This window comes from Aulonocara stuartgranti (genome assembly GCF_965226115.1).
Source record: "Aulonocara stuartgranti genome assembly, chromosome: 4".
NCBI classification, from domain to species: domain Eukaryota; kingdom Metazoa; phylum Chordata; class Actinopteri; order Cichliformes; family Cichlidae; genus Aulonocara; species Aulonocara stuartgranti.
Window position 1 is genome coordinate 25,540,038 of NC_138942.1, and position 20,397 is coordinate 25,560,434.

At 41.1% G+C, this 20,397-nt stretch overlaps 1 protein-coding gene across 2 annotated transcripts; it reads right to left on the bottom strand.

The window, feature by feature from the left end:
• Positions 1-886: 886 nt before the first annotated feature.
• LOC309705344 (zinc finger CCCH domain-containing protein 7B-like) lies at positions 887-19,613 on the bottom strand. 2 transcript variants are annotated; one of them, XM_082531099.1, is made up of 22 exons: positions 19,332-19,609; positions 19,010-19,077; positions 18,853-18,889; positions 16,061-16,258; positions 14,500-14,658; positions 12,194-12,274; positions 12,023-12,065; positions 11,748-11,920; positions 9,814-10,408; positions 9,225-9,286; positions 9,040-9,133; positions 8,702-8,863; positions 7,467-7,681; positions 6,694-6,794; positions 6,370-6,551; positions 5,833-5,918; positions 5,336-5,496; positions 4,310-4,415; positions 2,835-2,943; positions 2,546-2,682; positions 2,255-2,424; positions 887-1,527 (listed from the first exon to the last, which is right to left on the bottom strand). In XM_082531099.1, the coding sequence occupies exons 2-22, from the start codon at positions 19,066-19,068 to the stop codon at positions 1,347-1,349; spliced, it is 3,111 nt and encodes a 1,036-aa protein (XP_082387225.1). In that variant the 5' UTR covers positions 19,069-19,077; positions 19,332-19,609; the 3' UTR covers positions 887-1,346. The 2 variants fall into 2 exon arrangements, with proteins under 2 accessions (XP_082387225.1, XP_082387224.1); XM_082531098.1 differs by lacking the exon at positions 18,853-18,889 and having other exon boundaries at positions 19,332-19,613.
• Positions 19,614-20,397: the final 784 nt, after the last annotated feature.

Here is a 20,397-nt window from a genome sequence, read left to right on the forward strand (position 1 = left end):
CTTTATACTACTGAATCTGACGGTTTGTTGTGTTTGGTGATGTAAAGCTTGGACGCAGCTGCCTGGTCATGAAAACCCATTGTATCAAGGTCTGGCTGCACTGTTCTTGACATAATCTAAAGGTCAAATGAAGTTTGGAGGACTATAGCGGTTGATTCTTCAGAAAATTGGCAACGTCTGTGCTCTATAAGCCTCAGCATCCATGGAACACACTCTGTGATTTTACATGTCCTACCACTTCATAGTAGAGTTGCTGTCATTTCCAGTCGTTTCCACTTTGTTATAACACCACCAACAGCTGACTGTGGAATATTTAGCAGCAAGGACATTTCACGACTGGACTTGTTGCACAGATAGCATCCTATGACAGGACCACCCTGGAACTCACTGAGCCCCTGAGGATGACCCATTCTTTCATAAATGCAGTCTGCATGAATAGGTGGCGAAATTTATAAACCTGTGGCCATACAATTGATTTAAACACCTGAATTCAATGATTTGGATGGGTGACTGAATGCTTTTGGCAGTATATTTTATACAGATAGCACTATAACTGGTTTACTAGCGTTCACTGATACTATGACTGCTTATAGAAGCTGCAGGATGAATGGTGACGTGTACAGAGTTACACTCTCTGCCCAGATTCAGACAAATGCTACAAAAGTGATCAGAGAGCTCTCCACAGTGCAAATGCACAATGATCCAAAGCACACTACAAAAACAACCCAAGAATCTCAAGGCAAAGGAATGATATTCTTTCGTGGTTGAGATAGTCATTGGGGTCAAGTACTCCCTTACCACTCAATTAGTTCAAATGTATTAAACAGAACACAAAATTGGACCTCTGCTGTCTTTGCACGAGTACAAATCAGAAGTACAAGCCAGCTTGCCATATAGGGGACATTTTATTGCACAATGAAAGTTTTGAAAACCTCCTTTCTTAATGAACTGCACAATGAAGGCACACTTCAGTAACATTCCCTGATTGAGCAAAACACAAACAGAAGGTAAAACAACAAAGGCACGAGGAAGGCTGCAGGTATGGCATATGAAACCTTTATAAATCTTCACTGATGATCATTTTTTCTTTCTTTCTTAGTGTGGCACCACATAGCCTTACGCTCACAGCACAGTGCAGTTAATGTTTTGGCTGGAGAGACACGAGCTGTGAATGTAGCGCCGTGAAGTCACAAGAAAATTAAAATATGCGCTTTTTTAAATTCAGGTTTGTTAAATATATATGTGCCTTCGAGTGAACTGCTGCTGTTGGTTTTAATTTGAAAACTCTTGACAAACTGAAATGCTGTTTGGCAGTTACAAAATTGGCTCACAAAGTCAAATTCTTGTTAGTCCTGAAGCAGGAAGTTGTATTTTCCAAAGTCGACCTCATCAGGCATGACGAGCATATCTTCCCTAGCTTTGGCCAGCTTTTGTCGTAAGAACTCTCGTCTCTCTATCCACTCCTGGAGCTCCTCCGGGCTATGGGCGTAGTCACAGCATGCACCATCAGGACAGCTGCCATCCAACCTGTCAGTTATTAAATAAAACACTATGCTGTGAGCTTTACTTTAACTAAACACTACCATACGATTTAGTCCACTCACTCAGCAGACTTTATAACTTAATCTTTGCTGGATGATAAAGTGTGAGAGTCCTTCTGTATGTTAGGACCTGGATACTTCCTGCACACAAGTGACCTACAGCTCTGTACTGTCCCCAAACGCCTCATATCCTGTGCTGCACAGTTTGTTACAACAGCTCAGGTTTTGCAAACTGGTCATGTGATTTACACCTCACACAGTGGATCTATTATTCTCACTTATGTTCACTCTTAAACTGTACTGAGGTAGTTTTGCATGATTTGCAGTTCACAGTGGACTTAGTGCAGCCCGTCAGTTTCTTCTGTCTGAAACAAGCAGTTTTAGCTCCTTTCATCCTCAACTTAAGCCAGCTTTTTCTCTGATTGGCTGTCCATCATAAACAGTGGGTGGGGCCTCTGTGGTCACAGTCACATATGTGTCCCTGAGATGACCATACTCGGGATTTCCCCTCTCTATGACCTCATCAGAGCAAAGAGTAGGAAAGAAAATGGACTAAAACAGACACTGAAGCCTGAAGTGGCTCAAGTTGATTACTTGTACATATGCTGACTTAATTTCTGCATTTATTAAATTTAAAAAAAAAAAAAAAAAGCATAATAGCTCACTTTTATTCATTGTCTGCATGTACAAACTGATCCAGGAAAATTTCTTACTTGGAGCACAGTTCAAAGCGTGTACCCGGGAAGCGGTAGCTCCACGTCAGAGCTTCATCTTCTCCCTCGCAGCTGAACACTCTGTCCTTGTGCTTCTCGGTGGAAATGTGCTGCTGCCACTGCCGCTCGCTGTTACTGTGTTTGCCACACAGGCGGCAGTGAAAGCCACTCTAAAATAAAGACGGGAAGAAATACTCTCATCTTTTCTTACTAACTGAAAGAACAATATGGGAGTTTTAAGATTTTCAGACTTTTGCTTTGTTGAAACAAAGAGAGAAAAGTGAAACCCACCATTGGCTCAGCATAATCAGTGGGCATAGTGATGTATTTTTCCTCAGGGCTGGGCTGGTTGACCGTGGATCCATCTGCTTGACGATTATAACCGCTTAATTCCAGCCACATGTCATACATCTGCTGCATGTCTTTCACTACAGGCACACAAACATCAGATCACTGAGAGGACATTCAGTGAGTGGACCTCTTCTCGTACAAACTGCACTTCCCTCCTCATGCAGATAAGAAGTGCTTCCTTTATTTTTCCAATCAAACCAAATAGCGTTGGCTGCTTTTAGTAACTTACAGTCATTATTTTTCATATACATCCACATGTCCTTCTCCTCTGGGCTGTGAGCAAAGGTGCAGACCCCAGAGTAGCTACATTTCCTCTTCTCCAAAATCTGTGCACACATCTGTCAGGAGAAAGCATCACGCTGTTAAACACCGATCGCAGACGACGCCCTTCCCCATCATTTGAAATATCAACACTAGAGCCTGCCCGGACAATAATAGCTATTCGCTGATATATCGGTATCAGAATTTATAATGACTGACAAGCAGTGTTGGGAAGATTACTTTTAAAATGTATTCCATTACAGAATACAGAATACATGCCCCAAAATGTATTCTGTAACGTATTCCGTTACGTTACTCAATGACAGTAACGTATTCTGAATACTTTGGATTACTTAATATATTATCATGCTTTTTACAACAACGTGAATGTACTATTGCTGTGTGATTTATTACTGTTACTGAAGGTCCGCGACTCCGCACTGTAGTAAAGGGACCTCTGACTAATACGGCGGGGTCCCTGTCGGCTCATAGCCGTAAAAATAGCTTTACTTTGTTGTGTGGGTCAACTTTTCTTGCGAGAGACAGAGAGAGACGTTGAAAGACTGCTCCAACGGAACTTATTGTTTTCGGAGGAAAACACGAACACGGTGTACAGTCGAGTCTTAATAGCTTACTTACAACTGGGCTCGTCAGGCACTCTTCTTGGCTGCAGTGGTTATTATTATATTTACATGCTTCCAGCTCCCGTTTTTCCTCGATGACAACTCCAACCTTTCCACTCCCCTTTTTCTCCCTCCTCGCGCTCACAGACACATAACGTGTATGGCAGTCCATTCTCCCTGCAACACGGACTACACTGCCCATGATGCTACATTCTTTAGAGCTATGCTTGTAGCATTCTGCCTGTTAGCTTAGCACAACAACAACAACAACGACGACGAAAAGGCGCTCTCTCACCCAGGAAACACACAGTCGCAGAGAGAGAGAGCGTCACCCTGTAACCATGGCAACCGTAGCGCTGCCGCCTGGAACAACAGAACGTAGCTGTCAAACAAAACCCAAACAGTCCTGACCCGCGACAATATGAAACAGGAAAGTACCGCAGTGTAATCCATTTATTTCAACAAAGTAACTGTATTCTGAATACCACCTTTTTAAACGGTAACTGTAACGGAATACAGTTACTCATATTTTGTATTCTAAGTACGTAACGGCGGTACATGTATTCCGTTACTCCCCAACACTGCTGACAAGTGAAATTTTAAGAAATTAAGCAGTGACGGGGGAACACATTACTGTTCAACCAACAACGCACAGTGCCATTTGTGAGACAAAGTATCCAACTTCTCTACTGGAACGCTACAAATGCCACCAAATAATGTAACAAAGATGAGGGAAGTCCTCATTTGTATCAGTGCAGGGATGATGTCTATGATGCAAGTCCTTGGTTTAAATGCCTTCTGCTTTAAAGTGCAGACTTACATAATACTGTGCAGGGAGATCCTTGGCGTGTGGCAGTGGTCGCACCTGAACCCATTTACTTCTCTCTTGGGACTTGACCAGCAGCACTCGCCTGTCTTTAGTCCACCTGAAGGTGACGACAAAAACGTTGTAAATATGCTCCGTGCTTTGGCGGATTTATCTGGTGAGGAAGAGAAAAGCTGTAAAGGGTCCATTTAGGTGCCTTTGTAAGAGCAGTGCATCTGCAGTTAAACAGCACTTTCTGTTTGATTGCAGTGACAGACATTGAGGGATTATCATTCGATTGGTTGGTGAAACAATTCTTCAACACAAAATGCCCAGCGGGGTGTTTTGACTGCTCGGCATGTTAAAATTCATGTAACTCTGTTAGATTAAAAGTCCAACATCTCTTATTTATGACTTTTTTAATAGTTTTTTTTCTTCATATGGTGAATTTTGCCGCGTGTGGGACAAAAAGAAAAGAAAACATGGACTGTGTGATAAACTTTCACTGTTGTACTTTAAAATAATGTATTTATTAAAATGTGTGCTGCTTATTAGCAAACTCTATATATTTTACCTTTATGATCTAAAATGAAATATTAAAAATCACTGCAAAATGAATAAAAATCCTAAAACTTAACCTTAAATGCTTTAAAAAAAATTAAATATTTCTTATATGAGAAAAATGAGCTGAATGACTTCCTTGTTATTGATGCTGTTGTTGCAAGACGTGGTCAAAGCGACCCCCCCTGGTGGTTCTACTGTTAAAATTGAAATACAAGAGAAGTCGCTGCAGTGCAAAAAGTGTTTCTCTTTCAGTGATTCATTCATTCATTCATTCATTGCCAGACACACCCTGGAGGGAAAAATCACATAAGGTCAGGAGGTCTGAATACAGTTTAATTGGCTGTGTTGAGGTGCACTGGACAATGATTAAGTTTTAATCACTGAAGTGATCGCCTAATACGACATAATATTATAAAATATTAAAAATAAAACTCTAGACTCGTACAGGAACTGAGCACCTGTATTCACTTTACTCACGCATGTCTAGCTTTAGCACCGCAGTGCTTGAGGCCTTTGTCTGGCTCACTGATCAGGCCGTCCAACCAGCACTGACAGCAGGCAAACTTCATCCGCATGTTAAGACTCTTCCCAGCACCTCCTCCCCCTCCTGGTTTGCTCCCACCTCCTTCAAAAGGCACCTGTTTAAATTTAAATGACAAAAAAGGGACGTTCGTCCACAGATGAAATGTTAAATAAAGTCACAGGCTGCTGGATGGAAGTCTGCATTTAGTATCAGCAGTAACGCAAACGCACACACATTGTCGGGCCACTACAAGCATACTGATGATAAGTATGACCGTCCTCATATCAAAATCTACTGAATGGTTGACAAGATGAAACATTCACCTTACAGAGCATCATCTCTCCAACACATATTTACAGTAATAACAGTAACATTAAAGAAGAGCCAGACTGGAACGGGTTAGTAAGAAAAATACTATTTCTATAAAAGTGATCATCACAATGCTTCTTACTCTGTTTCCTTTCTGTTTGCTTGAGTTTTGCTCCTGCTTGTCATGATACTTTGCGGATATTCTCACAATCTCATCAGGGCTGACACCTGAAAATAAAAATGCATAAAGAAGGAGAACGATTACAGGACAACAGTGCACTTTGATGGACTTTTTGAATGAATATTGTGGCAGTGAATGTTTTCCACAGTGGAAATACTGGCAGATCGCGATGGATTTTCTGTCATCGATGAATGAAATTAACTGTTTATTATTTCTATTTATAGTATAGATCATTTTCATTGAGTACAATTCTTCAGTGCAACTTAATTTTCACACTGCTACTACATCACTGCTGTAAATGGCATACTAAGGAGGAGTGATGCTATATAAATGATGAATTAAACACTTACTACTAAAACATAATAGTGTGACATTATTATAAAGCACAGGTTTGGTTCAGATCATTTCAGCACACAAGCTCTCAATCTGTTGTTCTAAGTTTGATCTCAGTAATTAACAGTACTATGACAACAGTAAAGCAAAGTATTTGTCAGGCACCTGTTTCTCTCTGCACCTTCCAGGTTTTGAGCTCGATAACAGAGTGGGCGTAGTGGCAGTTGTCCTCTCTGACACAGCCGTACCGGATGGCTTGGTTGCACAGATCCATGTGACACAGGATGCTCAACGGGCGAACCTTCTTGTAAATCACATTGTGGGTCCTCACCACGAAAGCCAAGCACCTGATGGGCACAGAGGGAAAAAGAAAGCGTGATGGAGACAGATGAGAAGGCATACGGAGCAAAGAGTTGGTGCAGGATTAGAAGTGAGAGTGGGTGAGAGAACAAGGACTTGTAATGACCCGTATGTTGTAAGCACACTCACTTATTAGCATCAAAGTTGTGGCGAACATCCAAGTTAGAGCAGATGGTCTGATCGTCTTGGAAGCGCTTACTGATTATTCTCGGTTTACTGTCATAGCACGCCTGGAGAGACACGGCAGGAAGACGAAGATTTTGAAAGGAAAGGAAGAGAGACCGGTGACGGAAACAAAGGGAGAAAGATGGAGAAGATCATCTTAGAAATGAAATGAACATTTGTCGTGATGGAAGCGTGCTACATCCAGACACAAATATTACAAACATAGTGTGCATTGGCTAACATACAGTCAGCAGTTTACATCCACTTATCGTTGGATTTAACTGCATTGTCTTTGAACTCCCCTTTTTTCAAATTCACACAGGTTTAACATTATACAAATTATAAGTGGTTATATAAATTATTACCACTGATATCTGTGTTTAAATGTCCCTTAGTAAGATGCACCTCAGCCAACACTTTTGATAGCAATCAACAAACTTCTGGCATAATTCTGGTTGAATATTTGAACACTCTTGGAAGAATGGGTACCATAGTTCATTTAAATTGGTTAGTAGCCACACATTTTCAACTCTCATAGTTCAAAAGAACAAATGGAAAGTGGTACTTTTGAAGTTTCCAGATTAAACATTTAAACACAAAACAAATGGAGAAACTCCAGCGTGCATCATGTAAATCTTTAACATTAATCCGATCAGGTTAAAGAGCTTTTATACCCCTGCTCCATTATCAAAGAGAAAAACAGAGATTTCAAATAAACACAGCTCACGTGCACTAACCTGACAGAGGAACATGAACGTGCCTTTGTTTTCCTGTAGGAGGCATATGATGCTGCTCACGGGGTCCAGTTTAAAAGCTTTTGTGCCAAACAGTCGGGTTCTGTCCAGCCTCCCTTTCTTCTCCTCTGTCCAAACATCGATCTCCATCTGGTTGTAGGCAAACGTGCATTTCTCTCCATACTTACACACACCCAGCTCTCCAGACTTCAGCAACTCTGGAAATATAAGAAAACACACATTTCATTCACATAAGCGCACTAAGTATGCGAGTTTTACTGCCTTCCTTCTTTCACTGCACAGAAATTTGAAGTGTAGTAACAGGCACACACACAGTATTCGTGTGCAATCCACAGCTGGCTCATTCTCAACTCTCTGCAGCAAATTAACAGAAAATCTGAACAATTTTCCCCAAATTTATCACATTTTTCAATGTTTTCAAAACATGCTCACCTGGTTAGGGAATATGGAAACAAGAAACACTGAGTCCTTAAAATATCTCTGGAAGAACCAACTGTGCTCTGGGGTGACTTTGAAAACTAAAACGACTGTAAGCTCTAATCTATTCCCGTATATTTGGAAAGACATGGTGATGAGTCAGCTGCTCTTGAACTTCAGGAACTGGTCTGACTGAAGGAATTTAGATGACTTGGATGTAGTTACTGAAAATGTTCTGCCTGAATATTACCACCCTTGTTTGTTTCTGGCACAGGAAAAATAATCTTATTGATGTTTCAGGCTTTACTCACAATGAAGTTTATAAATTTTTGATGTTTTTAGACATTTTTCAAATCAACTGTATGTTATGTGGCTTGTGTGGGGTTTTTCTGTGTGTATTTGTATGTGTGTTACTAGTTTATACAAGTCTTGGCCAGAACAGGACAGGTCAGAAATTTTGAAAGTCAACAGTCATATTTTCCTGGTTAAATAAAGATAAATAAATACATAAAATGTGTATTAAAATATTCTTCTCTCTTCCAATAGACTGGTCAGACAATTAAGGGAATTGGTATAATAAAATTTTATTAATTGTATTTTTTAATCATAAAAGAAATTAAACTTGATGAATGAAAAAGTGGGAAACTAGTCCCTTATTGTTGATTATCTGGCAACAACTTATAAATGTATGATTGTCACCATTTTCAGACTTTACCATTAAAGACATATTTATCTGCAATAATAAGTAAATAACTATGAAAAATAGAAGAGACTCGTGACCTTGATCTTGAGCTCCTTACCTTTGCAAAGTAGAAATCGCCCACCAAAGGCCTTCAGTATGGGCAGCGGTCGCACTCTGGTCCAGTCTAAAGGGGGGTCGGCTTTTAGTCTGCATAGCAGAATGTCTCTCTTACAGTTGTGGACCAGGTCTGGCTTGTGAACGTAAGTATATATCCCTACACCTGTGAAGGAATTAGTGCACAAATACACAATACATATTGATCAAACATTAAAGAGGAAAACAAGTTCTTTTAAAGTTCCACTGAGAACAGCAGGGCATCAAACTTCCCACACTGTAAAACCATCACCAGCTGATAAGCAGCAGGACCATTTTGATGTCACTCAAATCCTACCATACCTTCTCGAGGGTAGCAAGCAGAGCAGGCCTGCAGGAACTCATGGGTGGAGGACAGAGGGTTATACACTGCACCCGGCCTTTGGTTTTCCTTCGCCTTTGTTTCCAAGGTAAGAATAAGACATCAGTTAATGCTAAGGAAGATACAAGGAAAGAAAACGTAACACAAGCCTGATCATCAGTCTTACTTTGTAATGATTTTTTGGAGATCGCATTACTGGAGCCGCAATACTATGAGAGCCTGAGATACCTGAGGAGCAAGGAGAGAACATAAATTATGAACTGCATGAGGTAAAAGGGCTGAAGCACCAACCTCAGACGCTAAAGGGGAGCTGGCCACTTCATTAGGTACAACTGTTCAGCTGCTCACTAATGTCAATATTTATCATATAATCACACGGCAGAAACCTGATGCATTTAGGCTCACAGACATGGCTGAAGTTCAAACTCAGCTTTAGGATTTAAATGTGGCAGGTTTGAATGTTTCAGAATCAGCCGATCTGCTGGGATTTTTCTATGCAACCATCTGTAAGGTTTACAGAGAGTGGTATGAGAAAGAGATAACATCCGGCGAGCAACAGTTCTTTGGGAGAAAATGCTTCGTTAATCCCTGGGGAGAATGGTCAGACTGCTTCAGTTATTACTAAATAATAACTGTTCTTCAGCCTTTCTGAATATCTTTAAATGGGCATGTGAATCATACAAATCGGTGTATATCGGTGGATGTTTGAGCAAAAAAGCATCCCTTATAATAAGCCAGATATAAATCATAGTCACCTGCTGAGTTGAAATCGGAGAGCGAGTCCAGGCCAGACCCCCCGACTAAGACTGCTGACGAAACTACTCTAACACCCTCTATCGAGGAAAATGAGTCCAAGGAATCAAGGGAGTCAAGCCGGTCCATGGATCTATTCCTAATTTTAGAGACATGATCGCCCTGGCTGCTTGGATTAGAGAGTGTCTCTAAGGGATCTAGTTCATCTAGCAGCTCATCAAGAGACTTTTCTCCTACATCCAGCTCTGTTTTGGCCTCGATAACTTCTTCAGCAGCAGCAGCCCTCGGCATCTTATCCAAGGCGTCATCGAGAGAATCGAGGGAATCAAGACCGTCCAGACCGTCCAGCTTCGTAGGGGTCAGTAGTAAGTTTGAAGCATCTGCAACACCACCTTTTTCAGAGGTCGAGAGGTCGTCTAGGATATCCAGTGTAGCAGCTGAGGTGCCGAGCCCAGAACCAGAAAAGGAGTCCAAGGAGTTGAGTTGGTTAACGGCTGAGCTGAAAAAGGCCGGGGGTAGTTGGGGTGTCGGTGCGGGCAGGACAGATGGGCCTCTTTGTGTGCAAGTGGATGTCCCGCTGGGCACTGAGAATACGTCCTGTCAAGAAAGGAGGCAGGATGTAAAAAAAAAAACATAAGCAAAACATGACAATGCCTCAACTGGATAATTAAACATGAAAGTTGGAATGGATGCTGGCCGACACAGCTGGTAAATAACCCATATACAATACTGCATTAATCAATATTTTGGCCTAAGTAATGGATCAATAAAACCACTATGCACAAAGGGGAATCACCTGACTCTATAAAGTCCTTGATGCCTATTAGCTTGTTAGTTTTACTTCATCATTTCTGTCCCCAAGTTATGTTAGCAACTACTACTGTTTTGACAGCTTGTTTCTAATCTTCCAAGCAGGGGTGTGTTTAAAAGGAGGCATAAAGTGGCCCTGCTTGCCCCTGAAATATAATTTCTTCCCCATCTAGATACTGGAGGTTAGAGAAGGGGGTTGCTTTGATTGACAGGTATCCTGGCACAGAGATTGTAGCAGATTGGTGTCTTCTAATGCATTTTGGAGCATTTTAAATTGAATTATTTGTTGAAAAATATATCCTACTGCGTGATACAAACTATCCAAGATGTTTAGCTGAGTGAAATTATACTATTTTAGTAACCTGTTACTTAGAGCCAGTTAGGAGATGTGTGACTGGGAGTTGCACCCATGCAGTTTATTGATGAGGCTTGCAAGCATTAGCAGATATCTTACAGCCCAACAGATATATTCACAAAAACATATATTATATATTGGACAAAATGAGCTTTTTGCTGGTATATCAGCATCAGCACCTACAAACCCCCCAACAAGATTCTGAGAAACGCCTTTCGAACATGTTATAATTGCCAATGTTGTCCACCAGAGGGCACTCTGCAACTTTCCAAATGTATTGGCAATAAGTTTGGAATGGCACATCCTCAACAACCTGCCAATCCAAGCAGAGCATAAACTAATAATCCATGTTTTGTTGTGACAATAAAACAAGATTATTTTTAAACAGTACTGACATAAATAACTACAAATAACAAAAGTTAGGGAGATCTGTTGATATTTTGTGTGTCTGTAAGAAAACCACTGACACTGAATCTTCCAAAACAAAAAAATATGCCTGTGTTCAGTAGACTCTTCTTTAATTTCTAAGTATTGTTGCATTTCACTCAGACCTCATCAAGGACTCACCATACTTTGCCTTGAAAGAGGTAAAAGGTAAACAGAATTCCCTGTGTTGGGTGAGCTGCTCAAAACAAGAAGTAAACCGTGTCTGATTTTCACTCAAATGAAACATTTGAGCACTTATATCACTCAAACATCATCTTCCATCATCAGCAACAAAAGTTAGTCCGCTGTTCTGAAAGGAAAAAAAACACAGCACTTGGAGTTTACCTCAGCTGTTTCCGGCTCAGTAGAAACACAGTCCAGCAGACTGTCTATGTCATCTCCCATCAGCTCGGAGTCCTCGATAGTGCCCGACCTTTCAGGTACTGCAGAGTTAGTAGGTGTGCTGCAGCTGGTAGGTGTGGAAGGAAATGAGGACTGAGGCACGCTGGGGAAGTTGACTAAAAAGGAACAGAAGTGCATTTACTTGGACCATTCTTGTGTTTGTGTACAAAATGATCAAGAACAGAGAGTAACAGAGCCACAAATGTCAAAATTCCCACCTGGTGCAACGCCATTACCATTTTCTACATTACCGCCTGACATCTGGAGAGAAGAACATAAATCGCTGTCAGATTTTTGATAAAATGACTGTGTCCTGTCTGACTATGACTAAGCTGAAGGCTGATAAAGTCCTACAACCCACAATGAACCAGATTTAAACATTTACACACCTTTGCGCTGACGTAAGGTTTTCGAATCTTCAGTCCTAGATGGTTTGCCAGTTCCTGTGCGAGCTCATTCACCTGTTGGTCCTGCCAACAGGTAAACGAATGGATTTACTGATATGCTCCAAGCTACAATTAACATATATGCGATGAACAACACCGAGACTGAGACACAGATAAGTTTATCTCATCTTGTTAAAAAGTATTCATCGTTTCAGTTATGGAAAAAAATGCATTCCTTCGATTGGATGCCTTCATTTTTTTAAAAATAAAAATTAAATGAATAGAAATGCAGACAACTGATTAAATTTTACTAAACATGAATGAAAAAAGGAATGTGATGAAATCTCTCTCCTGACCTCCTCCATACACATTAACAGGGATTTAAAGATGCAGCAATTTTCTTCCACTTACATCCTGGACACCAGTATGTCACAGGGCTAAGACTTGGGGACATCTCTCAGGTCCTGTGTCTTTGCTAGTTGTTAATTAGCAAAATTTGGGAATCACCTTGTTGTTATTTTATTTTCACTAAGAATTGGGGATGTGTTTTTGTGACAGGCTGTAATTACAAAGTGTCTGAAGATACTATTTAAAATTCATTATTTGCTAAGGTCAAAGGAGCTTGCAAAGAAAAGCGTCTGGACTTCTTTAAGTTACTTGAAGACGTTTCACCTCTCATCCGAGAAGCTTCTTCAGTTCTAAGGTCAAATGGTGGAGAGTCCCAGATATAAACCTAGTGGGAGTATCCCCCCACAGAGGGACAAAAGGACCCCCTGATGATCCTCTAATCGCCTGAGCCAAGGTGTGAAACTGGGTGTGGGTCCCAATCAGCCAGAGTTTCGGGTGAGTTCATTGTGAAACCTGGCCCCACCTTATCATGCGAATTCCTGAGATCAGGAGATCCCAGGCGTCTGGGAAGGGATCTCAAAACTGGATTATAAATGGCAGAGAGTTGGTGTGACTTGGATGACTGAGAACCTTCACAGACATTATTTGCTAAGTTTCTTGTTATATAAAGACACAGCCCTGGTTCATCCTTTGATGAACCTTAAGTGCCTTTCTTATGCTTGACTGATTCATAGATCAGTGTTCAGTGGCGTAACAGTAATAAGGAGTGGCTCAAGATGTTTACACTGTACTGTATCTTGCTTCTACAAATCAGTGCTGCTGCTGATTTAACCAACAGATTTATATACAGTTCTTACTGAAAACTTTTTATAAGACTAGGGCTGGGCCATATTATACCGTTCACGGTAATACCGGTATAATGTTAGGCAACGATAGGAAAATGAAATATCGCGATAGAATATGAATAGAACGCGCATGCGCAGTGCTTTTGTTTTCATACGCACATGGCCGATTGTTGAGTGAAACAGATGAACCAGAATTGGTTTGTACAAATGGTGCAACTTCAGTGATGTGGAACTGGTTTGGTGTTTGTCCGTCAGATACACGACAAAGCACATTTTTTTGCAGAACATGCAAGCGGCCATCGTTATTGTCGGACTAAGATGCTCTTAAATCTGGGAGTAATCTGGGTCCTAAACTCCGTAATCCTCAGTTCAAACGAACACTGCAGCATCACTGAGAGTTAAAAACTGTCTAAATTCTTTCATCTTTAATAAAACGATCAGCATTGCTGCTTTACCAGGTGTAACTATGAAGTTTAACTTCCAGGCATCCATGAAAACAAAATTTATTACATTTAACAGAGTTAGAAGTTAGCAGGAAGCTAGCGGAAGTTAGCTCGCTAGTTTCGCTAGTTACCTAAGCATGATATTGCATGTTCTGACTGAGAGATTTCTGAAAAAAATCAAACGTACAGCTCTGCTATCACTTCCAACATAAATGAAGACAGGAAACTAAACAGCAGTGACGTTTGTAGGGTTACTGAAGTTGGGCTAGCTGGTATATAATGATGTGCTACGTGATCGCTAGCGACACAGCTATGTTAGCATAACATAAACAGTGAAGCTGGAGGACGAACACTAACACTTTTCCACTTATAAAAGTTAACGTTAAGGTTCCTCATGGTTAGAGACAAATGCAATCGCATGGCAGGATGCTGTAAACGGACCAAACTTCAGTCAGGAGAACAACTGAGATAATCCATCCACAATACGAGGTTAGTCATTAATATACTGCAACAACATGGGAATAGAGCAGCTGCCAGAGAATTCAACATTAATGAATCAATGGTACAGAAGTGGAGGAAGCAAAAAGAATGAGTTTAATAAAGTTTGATTTATCTGACTGCTTCCAATATAAGACTATCAGCATAAACTCTCCCATTTCTGTCCATCCTTCACCTGAGGGTTAATGAGCAGATAGCTGGCGCTGCAATCGTAGGCCTCCTTATACTTTCCAAGCCCCTTCAAACAAAGGGCCTTCTTGTACAGCGCTCTGCGGCTGTCTTTGCACACCTCCAGAGCACTGTTGCAGTCCAGCACACCTTGTTCATACTCCCCCTGTGGAAAACATGAGAGAAACACACAAAAGAAATCAAAGTAATATACCATCAATTCTTTACTTCCTTTTCCCATCTAGCTTTAAGTAAGACTCTACAAGGTGAAGAAATCACAGTCTCTTGGTTTAAACTGTGTGTAGCTGCTATGGAGCACTTCACTGGTATGCAGGTCAAAGGCTCTGCGGCCTTGAATGCAGACAAACACATCTGAATGATTTAGTGATGTTTACATATTAGAGGCAGTAAATCAGAACAGATCTGTTTTTATAAGTGGTTTCATAAATCAAGTGTGAGGGGTGGGAGGTTCAGGATAGCCTCAGTTATATAGAATGGTAAATCCAAGTTATGCGCTACAGGAAGAATAGCCACTACAATGGATTTCTACCTTTTCTTCTTAATACCGCTGTAGGCTTTGTTAAAGATTAAATTAGATGTTCCATGCTCCAGTGTTGCTCAAGCATTTGATTTTTGCATTTTTTTCTTCCAAAAACAGGGATAATTTCCACAAAAGTAGACATCAACTAAACCATCTATTATTAGCCTTTGTAATCACACATGCATAGATTTGGCAATATCTGTGCTGACTAATGGTAAACACTGCTGGGCTTGGCTGGATATTCGTGGACACGTGCATGTCACAGACCTCTGGGCCGCTACAGTAGCATATTCAAGCAGGACAGCCTGAAACCGCCTGGGCATGAATTTTATTGTGTGTTTGGACCATTTGGAGACCTCTGTTGTCCCCTTAATGATGAATTTTGATACCTCAAAAAATATCAACAAAATGCGGTTTGATGATCCCAACCTGGTTAACACATTCACCTAATGTGTGAAAGACTTCCAGTTAAAGACCAGAAGGAGGCATAAACCCAACAAAAAAAGCTGTGTCGAGAAGGACGTCCAGCATGAAATCTAATCCATCTTCTGTGGTGACACCTTGTGAATAGGGGAGCTACTCAAGACAATCCAGCCACCAGCAGAGAACGTGAGTCTGGAGCACAGTGGAGGAAGAGCCATGGAGTTCATGTTTAAGAATGTTTACAATTGGTTTTTGTTAAAGTAGAAAATATAGATGTTATCAACTAACCACTCAATAGATATTAAAAGCTCAGGTTCAATCAACAATCATTTCAGGTTGATCCACTTTTATGTGGCTCATGCACATTTAGGTGTGGAGGAGAATTCCTCACAAGCGTTTGTTTCAAAATGTCTCAGCTATGGAAAAGAAAAAGAAAAAAAACCCTCACTCCCTTACATAGTGAGGTAGATAAGCCTTATATGTATTACACATGCTGCTATACTAGAACTTCATCGTGAGATCTCACAGCATGAGACGTTAACCTGCCCCACTTCATTCCTATACCCAGAACGCTGCACAGACACAAGATCAAACGTTATCTCACCAAACTGTGGTAGGCAGCCGCCCGGTTGACATACAGGCTCTCGAGCAAAGCTTCGGGGATCTTGATCTCCTCTGTTTCAGCGTAGCATGACACATTCAAGCCTTCGCTGAATTCTTTGACAGCCTGCTCGCACTGGCCATCCCTGAAGAAGGCGTTGCCCTCATCGAGCAGGTTGCACACTAACTGGGTCAGGAAGTCCTGTGAGGAGCAAAAGAAAAGAAAGGAATAACAAGCTTTTTTTTTAACCTATGCGGACCTGCGCTAACGTCTTGTAAGTTACATTATGTTTTTAAGGTCCACCTTAATATTGACATGCACGTATTTACATTAAGGGGGTTAGTATAGTATTTTAATACTATTCTAAGCAGGAGTTTAAACTGCATTAGAAAATGTTGAATGTGTTTACAATTCATTTGGTTTATGTTAAATCATATATAACTTATTATCACTCTTTCTCATATGTAGAGACATTTCTCCAAAATACATTTCACTTTTCATAGAGTTATGGAGTCACTGTGCAAAAATGGCCCATCGGGAATCAATCTGGGTGCTGCTAATCAAATGTAGCTGATTAACTGGTTTTCAGCAAGTGTGAGCAAATCTATAAAAGCAGAAGTTTTGTCAGGTTGCTGGTCTGGATCATTGGACTTCAAAATGTTTGGAAAAGCATTTTGAAGTCCATCACTTTGCAGTGAGAAAGATCATTCACAAGCAGGAAAGCTTTAAGATAAATAGTAATCTTCTCAGGAGTGGAAGTCCCGACAACTTCAACCCAAGGTCAGATTGTGCAATGCTCAGAGAAAATACAAAAGCCCCAAGAGTTGCAGCGCAGACTCTACAGGCCTCGGTTCGCACCTTAAATGTTAAAGTTCATGACAGTACAATTAGAAAAAGGTTGAACAACTATGGTTCAGAAGGATCAGAATCACCAGACTGAAGCAAAGTTGTAAAGAAAAGTGGGCCAAAATTCCTCCATAACTGATAAAGTCATACAGAAACCCAGAGCTCCAAGTCATCGCTGCTAAAGGTGGTTCTACAATCATGCTGTGCACTTAGGACTGCACATAACTAGGGCTGCTCAATTAATCGAATTTTAATCACGATTACGATCTGGGCTTTCAACGATCATTAAAAATGACTGAGCCGATTATTAGCCCCTCCCTCATTTATCCGCGACACCTTAAAGGCCGGTCCGTGAAAATATTGTCGGGCATAAACCGGTCCGTGGCTCAAAAAAGGTTGGAGACCGCTGATTAAGAGGACCCGAGGGAAGCTCGGAAAGCTAAGCAGAAGTTATTTGGAGAGTGACTGCCGTTGGTTGAAAAGAGTTTAAAAAAAAAAAAAACTTCAGTGGTGTTGCGCACTTTTTTATATAATTTTTTTAAAGTCATTGTTAACCCTTTAAAGCCGGTCAGAGCAGCACGCTCCGTTTTGCGTAACTATTGTTAAATCCCTGTAGCACCTGAACCGTGTAAGCTAGCGCAATAATTTGTTTTGCATATGAAACCGGAGGAGTTGTACTTACATCTGATGCCATCAGCTTGTCCTCGGTCACGGTTTCGTTCCACATATAGCTTTGCAAAAATTGCATAAAAAGCGCTTGCAGGAACAAAAACATAATATTCCAGAAACACGCTTTGCCGTTCCTATCAGCTGTTCGTAACACTTCCCACAGTGAAATGATGCACATGCTGTTTTCTTTGCAAATTTGCATCATAGGATTGTTTTTTGTTTTTCCTGCAGTATATAAAAATTGCTGTATCTCCAAAATAAAACTATGAAGACACTCAAAATAAATTTCTTGTGGTGGGAAACTATTTTTTGCAACTTTATTGTATTTAAAGTTTTGAGGGATAAACCTCTTAAATTTCTCCAAGTAGAAATATATGTAAACAAAACAAAAGCGATTTTCAATTTTTTTTGTAGTTTATTGCACTTTTTTGCAATTTATGTAATTACTATGGACTTAATGCATACATATTATTAAAATATGGGCTATAACAGTTGTATTGATGTATAGCAACTTGAAATGCTCCCACAAATGGCACTACAGCATGTAAAAAAAATATATATATATAAGCTCTGGTGGACTTGGTTCTATAGTAGGTCTTAAAGGGTTAAATAAATATCATCAAATAATCGTGATCTCAATTTCAGTGAAAATAATCGTGATTATCATTTTTGCCATAATCGAGCAGCCCTACACATAACCAAGATTAACTACCAATGGTTCATCGCATACTGCTGCATGTTTTATAGAAAATTACTCTGTTTTCTGAGTGCAGAATTATTATATGAAGAGGACTGGGTTCAACTGAAACCCACAACTATAAACATGATGTTACACAGCAGATGGATCAACACAACCTACAAGACAGCTGCAGAACTCCACAACTTTGCCTTTAGATTTCTGACACTTGCATGAGATGTAACAGAGACAAAGGTGCACTGTTTAATGGTATTCAAGCTGGAACCCCTGAGTCTACAGGTTTCCCTGTGGGGTTTATGCATTGTTCTGGAGGTGTAGAGTGGGGATGTGGTTTGTTTCTTCAACAGTCAACGGTCAATAAACGTTAATAGCGAGCAAACATGGACTGAACTGAGTAATGGGGGAAGATTATAAAGAGTCAAAAGAAAGCTATCCGGCGCTTGATTTTACATAGAGCCAGGAATAGAAAGAAGGAAGGTAGCAAAAAGGACAGAGTGCTTCACACCAAAGCATGCACAGGGCCAGCTGCCCTTTTTATGCACAGGGCATAAAAAGCAAAAGCACATAACAGCATTAGCACTACCTGATAGCCGTCGGGGTCAGGATAGGCCAGGGAAGACCTAGAGCAGAGGAACTTGTTAAAATCGTAATGACACAGCTAGGCTGTGAGGCGTGAGTAACCCAGGGACAGTTTCACTTTCTGTCTGGGTGCGCTCAGATAAAAATTAAAATGATCTTACTGTATAAAAGCCAGAGCTTTGTTTATCTCCTCCTTGCGTTTCTCTCGGCCAGGGTCCATGCTTGTCCACTGGAGTGGGAGACACACAGACAAACGGAGAGGGATTAGGAGGAAATACCAACTTCAGTGACAGTGGCTGTGACAGTGGGTGTATCAGAGCTACTCTTCGATACACCCGCTTCCTTTGAAAGTAGTCGAAAAGAACTGCAAGCCTCTATAAACACTCCCACATTCAGCCTCATTCACCGTTTATCACTGGCGCAAACATCCAGCACGCGAGGCCGTTTGTGAGACCAGCCTGGGCCAGCGTCGGACACACCTACCAGTAGAAGAAGAGGAAGCCAGGAAGTTCATTGAGCCGAAGCAAAGTTTAAACGTGTGCCATGCTGTTTCCGGACGAAGACGGAGAGACTTTGACAGGAGCAAACCCCGAGGAGGTTTCGTTTGTAACCGCCCGACACTTCCCTCTCCTCGGATAAGTTTCGATTCTCTGCAGCCTGAGTACATCCAGACAGCTGCAGACCTCCTCCCCGTTACAGGCTGCAGTCACGTGACACGACAAGCGCCCATGCGTCACAAGCGCGCGGCCAACCAGCGCTCAGGTCGTCATCGTGACCCTCGGAGACCTGGCGGCGTTTGTTTAGTGCGGCCTGCGAGGAAGACAGCAGTGCCGTGCTGTTTACATTACAAAAATATTAACTCGATTAATTGGTAGATAAATACAGTGCTGTGCAAAAATTTTGAGCCACCCTTGATTTCGTTTGATTTTGCACAAGCAGTCGGACCTTCTCATTTTTTAAGTGCTCTTGAGCACCAGGTATCCGGGCTTTCTGTGGGTCTTTCAAAGGTCTTCTTTGGCTGCTTTTTCTTTCGTTTCAGTTTTGTATGTGACCATGTTTACAGGAGCGTTGTTGTTGATTGTTAACCGACTGAACTCTGATCTTTGAATCATTCAAATATTAAAAAGGCACTTAACTCAAGAGCAGACAAGTTAGAAGAGAACCAATTTTATATTTTTACATTTTAAACAACAACAAAAAACACAATTTGTTCACATTTCTTTAGTTGAATCTACAAAAAAAACCCAAAAAAACAAACAGTTTGACAGATAACCACTGTTCATCTACAATCACGATGAACACCGGTGTACCACAAGGCTGTGTGATGAGCCCTTTCCTCTACTCCCTCTTCACCCACGACTGCAGACCTGCTGATGGTTCCAACACCATCATTAAGTTTGCAGATGACACCATGGTGATTGGCCTCATCAGTGACAACGATGAGGCCGCCTACAGGGAGTAGGTGGATCGTCTGGCTGAGTGGTGCGACAGAAACAACCTGCTGCTTAACACCGAGAAGACCAAGGAGCTCATCGTGGACTACAGGAGG